We start from the raw sequence: 7,171 nt of genomic DNA on the forward strand, positions 1-7,171 counted from the left end.
TTATTGGAAAGTACAATTGATCCTAGGATAACAGAGATTTTAGAAAGTGACGACAATTTACTAGAAAATGAAATAACCTTCCAACAAGATGGTGCGCCCCCGCACTATGCTGCTGCTGTGCGACAATTTTTGGATGACCATTTCCCGGGGCATTGGATTGGCAGAAGAGGTCCCGTCGAATGGCCACCAAGATCTCCGGATCTGTCCCCTTTGGACTTTTTTCTGTGGGGTCATTTAAAATCACGAGTGTACGCCACTCAGCCGGAAACATTGCAAGTGCTACGTCAGAGAATTGTAGAAGAATGCCGATTAATAACTGCGGATGTCTTTAATAATGTTCGAACAGAATTTGAAAACAGACTGTATTATTGTTTGGAAGTTAACGGGGGTCATTTTGAGCAATTCATCAAATAAATCTGATTTATTATTTGCTTCAGCTTTTTTATTTCATTTCTGACTTTTTTGTAAACTGATAGACACATCAATAACAATTAGGTAATGCGGTCATGTGTAGTAGATGAAAAACTTATTAGTGGTGGGCATTTGTGTAGAAATTACTACGCGTAAGTTGGTTTGTCATCTTTTCGTTTGTAACCAATAATTCTGTCAAATCTCAACCGATTTCTAAAAACGGTACGTCACTGTATTCGCAATGAAAAGGGCTTTAAAATGATGTGTCACAAGTGGGGTAGTTGCATTTGAAATTTTTAAGTTGGGGTTGCTAGGCATTAGGGGGATGAACATATCGAGTTGGCTTGACTGTCAAAAGAGCTCCCCCCAAGAACAAAAATCGACGGGTCTCGGCGAATTTTGAAATATTATTCGGTTTTCCAATTATAGGGGGGGTCAAATTTTCGTTGGGATACCCTGTATTTAAACAAACAATAATATGCATGCTATTAAGGAGATATGTATGAATTTTTGAATTTTTAATTATGTATTGGATTCTTGAATTCTTTAATTACATACTTTGTATATTACTGTGTACTCTGTTTTTGAAATGTATAGTTATTTACTACTATTATTGTAAGTTAGTATATTGCTAACGAAATTCTCTCTCTTTCTCAGTCTCTCTACTTCCGGAGAGTCTGTCATTACATGGAACCTTTATTATAGCATCTAATATGTTTTCAAGCCATCCAACAACTTCATTAAACCTTAACGATTCACAGCATCTTCATACTATACACGCATCTGCACTCAGTCATGTTTACTGATCCTCGTTTCCTAACCGATGCAGAACAAATATATTTTATGCAGTGATGAAGAACTATGTCACCGAACCGAACTATTGCATTGACATGCTCCGGTCCAAGTCTAATATATCTAACAAGGTTGTAAATTTGGTGTTGATTCAACTTAAATCTTTCCATAGTACAGAGGACAGAAAATTGAAGTGTTCAAATGAGAAAATTTGTTACAGAATGTGTAGCAAACTTTTCGTGATTACGATTGTGGCGCATATACTATACATCTTGAGTCACGGAATAGTTACAAGTCTATAATTTCTGTCTGCTCTCAATTTGTCATGTAAATCCTAATTCAGAGAGAGCTTTATATCTCATAATTGAAATAGCAGTAGGTAGTAAGGTATATTCCCTTCTACTTTTAGATAGTGTATCTATATACGAGTAGAAATGTTATGTCAGTAAACTCTACAAGTACGTCATTTTACGTTGATAATTATTATTAATATTTCAGTACAATGCAAATGTGCCTCACTTAAGGCACCAAATCAATAATGTTAACATTTCTCGAATCGATTTTATCTTATGTTGTGCAATTTACTCAAACGCAAGTACACAATAAAGCCAAGAGATTCTCGTGAACTTTGAAGTTTAAGTATCTTAAAAAAAATGTATGAGTAAATAAATATTATGAAGTGTACGTCTGTAGGAGAGGTATGGTATAACTATAAAATATTTGTAATAGTTAAGAGTAAAACGATATACTGTGTTTGATTTTGTTCTACTAGAACTCTCAATAACAAATTATAGCGAACATAACATGTCAAATAAAAAAGTGTTTTATTTTTTATTACGTTACGCAGATTTTAAAATCGAAACATTCATATAAACATGGAATCAGTACCTATATTATATTTTAAGTAATTTAAACACAAAAAACATATATTTAGTTAGTCAATAGATATTTAAAATTAAATTATAGCCTCGGTTATATTCAACGACTTCCAAAGGAAAACACAGATTTTAAAAAATCCCCTCTATCTTAACCTGGGTGCTTTTGATTGCCTGTCCGAGGCAACATTTCTGGTGCATGAACTGCTCGGCCGTTGCCCCCGAGAGAGAAAAATTTAACCTTTGTTGTGTTGTCCCCTTACTAACAAGTATAGTCTATAATAAATTAATAATGAAAATGAAAATGTGAATGAAAATAATTTGTGGAGTAAGAACAAGGAGGAAAGATAGAAAAATTCCAGACGCGGAAAGGCATTCCTTCCTTGTTTGATGGAAAAAATAACCTGCGCTGGCCAAACCCAAAGGTGAAAGCCATAAATAAAAGAAGAAGAAGCGACATGGAACACAACTTGTGATTTTATGTTTCTTAGGTAAATTAGTGAATTGTACAGCATATTTCTAAAATATGGTGATAATTTGGAATAGAACATAGGAAATATACCTAATATTAAGGAAAAAGTTTCCTATGAACGTGAGTCCAAAAGCAATTAATAAAAATGTTTTTAAATATATGACTCCAAAATGACTAATCAAATGTAAATTAAACTCAGTACAGCATTTTATATTATTGATTGCAATGATATCATGTAACAACAGTTTTTCCACAGTCATATGAGCTGAGGAGCAGAGGTTAGTTAAGAGTTATTTAAAACTATGTGTTTTTGGCAGTGCACATTTATTCATAGGAAATTTTTTGATAGGTACAGAAAAATCATTTTTCAAATAAGGTTATATTATATGGTTATGAATTTAAGAATTGCAAGCTGCGGCTGTTGTTCGTTTGTTTCTTAAATCAGAATATTTGCAATTCGCTTTGTAAATCTTTATAAGTGAGGCGTTAATTACTTTCAATAGTAAAAAATATTGAGTAACAATTTGAAAACGTCAGAAATACTTACCTTTTTAATTTAATTGAACCGGTTTAATTTTTGAATATTTTGAAGAAAACTGAAATCATTTAGCTTGAATAACGAATTTTGTCGGTTCTTAAAATGAGAATAGCATCAAAATCACCAAATATCACTCTCAATGACTTTTTTCATTTGGGGTCCAGTTTGGCACTAGGGTTATGTACGACGGAAAATCATTAACAAAAATGGTCTTGTCTTTTTTTGAGATAGCCCTTTTCCTTGGTAACACCTGTTCGAATGCTCTTCCTTGTTGTTTCATCCTTAGCATTTTAGCTTTCTGAACCTATAAATGTTCTTTAAAACGTCCTACCAAAAGAGAGTCCGAAGATCCAAATTTGGATAGAGTACGATTCATATTGCAACACTCAAGCTACAGAGTGCATATTATATCAGAGGGTAGAGTATGACTGGATGAGCAGACTAGTGATAAGCATCCTGTCGTTCACTACTCGCCTCCTGTACTAATAGGAACAAGCGTTGCTGTGAAGCAACAAGTTTCTTGTTGAACGATTTTCGGACATTTGAAATAATTTTTTCAACGAAATATATTTTTTCTTACAGAATTTATGTTTTTTTTGATTTATTGATTTATAAAAAATATTTTTTTATTTATATATTTATTGATTTATAAATTTATTTATTTATTCAATTAATTAATTAATTAATTAATTAATTAATTAATTAATTAATTAATTAATTAATTAATTAATTAATTAATTTATTTATTTATTTATTTAATTGAGCTAATTTTTATTATGTGATCCCACAAAATAATTATGCGTTTCTTTTTTTAGAGAACGACATGGATTAAATAGAAACAAATAAGCACTTAAGAATTATTTAGAAACATCTCTTATGAACAAAATCTTTAATGAATTATCTCTTTGGTTTCAGTTTTTCTAAAAAGCACAGAGAAGGAAGGGGTGCAAAGCAAATTTACGCATTTTATTTTATCTGTCATTAACGAAAAATTTGAGAAGGACATCGAATCGGAATCATCAGTTATTGGCTCATTGCAACTCTATGGGGACATGTCAACGAAGTTTAGTGAAAGCTGTCAAAATGCTGTGATTGAAGCTGATTCTCAACCCAAGTCTGAAATTCAAGTAAGTAAACTGATTACTATTTCTCAAAATGTCTTATAAAGTATTAAGGACTGTTTTATTTAGGCAAGTATTACTTACATATAAAAAAAATATGATATGTAGAAGAGACCTAAAAAGCGATACTCATTTTACATAAAATATTTTTCACTTTTTGTACTTCCGTTTATGTCGATAATATGCATTAATCTACATATTTTAGGGAAACATCCCATTTTTATTATATGCCTGAGTCCCTAAAATATTGGCTATGAATAACGAATTGATTTTATCTCACTCTAAGCTTTTCTGATTCTTCAAAACTCTTACTTGCAATAACAGAATAAATAAACAATAATACTATTTAAATAATTCCGTAATATTGACATTATTTTATATTAAATAAAAGAAAACTATATGTACATAGCTAATATACAGGGTAGCCCATCGAAAACATACGGCAAGGCATTACAGGGTAGTAATGAACTTTTCGGCAAAATCCAAAAACTGGTCAAATTTGTTTCTGAAGGGGACAACTTTTGNTCACGAGACGAGAGATGTCTTATATTATGTTCCTTTAGACAATTTTACAATAATCTAGCGGATAGGACTTTTTTCGAGTAAAAATTTAATTTGCTTGGTCTATATAGCTATTAAATAAATAATAATTAAAGTTAATTAAAATTCGTTGTTTTATCTTTATTATTTTATTTTATTATAGAGAACCTGTAACACTCTTATTATTGCATAACTGGTAAGCCACTACCGACAATTTCTTTGTCTTTCTGATATTAGTATATGCATCATATATTTGTCCTTCAATTTTAACAGTTCTTTTTCACTTTAGAAAGAAATTATTGTAAGAATTAAATAAAATGAATATTGTTACTGTAATTATAATTACATAATTGCAAATTACTCGGTTGTTTCTTAAACGCATTACAAATTACGCAAAGATCTCGAAAGATGTTTGACGTAGATTAATGAAATTTGGGTTCACGACGAAGACGAATTTTATATACAATTATATCAATATTTGGTGGAAATTCTGAGATATATTGTCTCTAAAAATATCATCATTTTAACGCCACCGAGTGTTTTGGAAGTTTTATAAATTCATTTAATTCATATTTATATTTTAATTATACATATATATAAAAAAGTTACATTAGAAGAAAAAAACATTTTTGAGGTACTTTTTATTATTAGATTGAATATAACATAGCCGCTATCTCGCTAGGCCTGGACGCCTCGTAGAAGTGTGCCCCTCCCTCCAACGACTTCGACAGCGAGTGTCGCCGGTATAGCTGATTTGTCCTCCTGTCTTAACTGGTGTTTCTTCTCCTGGTGCTCTTATTTTCCGGCTGGTTAAATTTTACCGTTCGCAGTTTTCAGATATACAGGGTTTTTCAAAAAGGTGTTGCCAAATTTTGAGCAAAAAACGATATCTGCAACGGTTTTCCAGAAAATGCCGATTTTTAGCTTCTTATGCTTCTACTGAAAATTAAAAATTATAAAGAATCTAGAATTATATTTTCCCTACATGAAACAAGTATATCTTTTTTATGTAAAAATGGTCAAGGAATTTGACAAATTAAAAAAGTTACAGATTTTGATCCTTAGCTTGCCCCCCGTAGGGACGCCCCTGAAAACAATGTGTCAATTTGGTTTAGATAAAGTAATTCCACGTAATAAATGGTACCTCTGTATAGAATTTTATCAATTTATTTCGAAGCATTTTCGAGATATTGTAATAAAATCGTCTTAATGGCCCCCTGTAAAAGGGCGTAGCGCCACAGGGGGGTGTTTTCGGACACATGTCGATGTGAAACTTTTTGCTCAAAATTACGTTCTCTATCATCTGTGTTCGTTTGGCAACACCTTTTTGAAATACCCTGTATAAATAGTAATACCTGTGTCTTCTAGTGAGCAAACAGCAAAAAAAATCCTAAAACTTCAGATTACCATTTTTTCCTATATACAAGGTGTCTCAAAATTAATGTACAAAAATTTATTAGCAGATACTACCAAAGATCCATCATAAAATTGATGGATAGACCTTGAAAACAAATAAATCTATGTTTACTTGAACATATTACAAAAATACAAATATAAAAAATAGAGGTGCACATTATCTATGAACCTTTCTGTTAGGGACACCCTTGAGTAAATTTTCTAAATAGTTCTCACGTAGTTCGTTAAAGTATTTAATAAATGTTCATCGTATCGAAATTTATAATTTTGCATTTTCTCGTCTTGGCAATGCTAAAAAGCATCGCTCGGACCCCCTTTAGGAAGTGTTTTCCAACGTATGTTTATGGAAGAAATAGTCTTATTTGTTGGTAGCAGTATCTACTGGCAAATTATTGCACACCGCGAGACACCGCGTACCGTGAGAAAGGTAAAAGAAGAATGTAAATGACACCGCACATAATTATCGTACAAGACAAACAAATAATTTGGACATTGTAAGTACAAATTTAGAATTTTTATTGTTAATATGGGAATGGTGGAAGTACCTCAGGATCTAACAAGTTCCTTCTAATTTTAATATACAGGGTATCCCAACGAAAATTTGACCCCCCTATAATTGGAAAACCGAATAATATTTCAAAATTCGCCGAGACCCGTCGATTTTTGTTCTTGGGGGGAGTTTCTTTGACAGTCAAGCCAACTCGATATGTTCATCCCCCTAATGCCTAGCAACCCCAACTTAAAAATTTCAAATGCAACTACCCCACTTGTGGCACATCATTTTAAAGCCCTTTTCATTGCGAATACAGTGACGTACCGTTTTTAGAAATCGGTTGAGATTTGACAGAATTATTGGTTACAAACGAAAAGATGACAAACCAACTTACGCGTAGTAATTTCTACACAAATGCCCACCACTAATAAGTTTTTCATCTACTACACATGACCGCATTACCTAATTGTTATTGATGTGTCTATCAGTTTACAAAAAAGTCAGAAATGAAAT

At 31.9% G+C, this 7,171-nt stretch overlaps 1 protein-coding gene across 1 annotated transcript in view; it reads left to right on the forward strand.

Annotated features, from left to right (window-relative positions):
- The window catches only part of LOC108908407 (spondin-1-like), an 87,111-nt gene that overhangs the window by 17,077 nt on the left and 62,863 nt on the right, over positions 1 to 7,171 (forward strand). The window contains 1 exon segment of the mRNA XM_023457104.1: positions 4,004 to 4,215. Within this exon segment, the coding sequence (XP_023312872.1) occupies positions 4,004 to 4,215 (212 nt within the window).

This window comes from Anoplophora glabripennis, unplaced genomic scaffold (assembly GCF_000390285.2).
Source record: "Anoplophora glabripennis isolate ALB-LARVAE unplaced genomic scaffold, Agla_2.0 scaffold387, whole genome shotgun sequence".
Lineage (NCBI taxonomy): Eukaryota > Metazoa > Arthropoda > Insecta > Coleoptera > Cerambycidae > Anoplophora > Anoplophora glabripennis.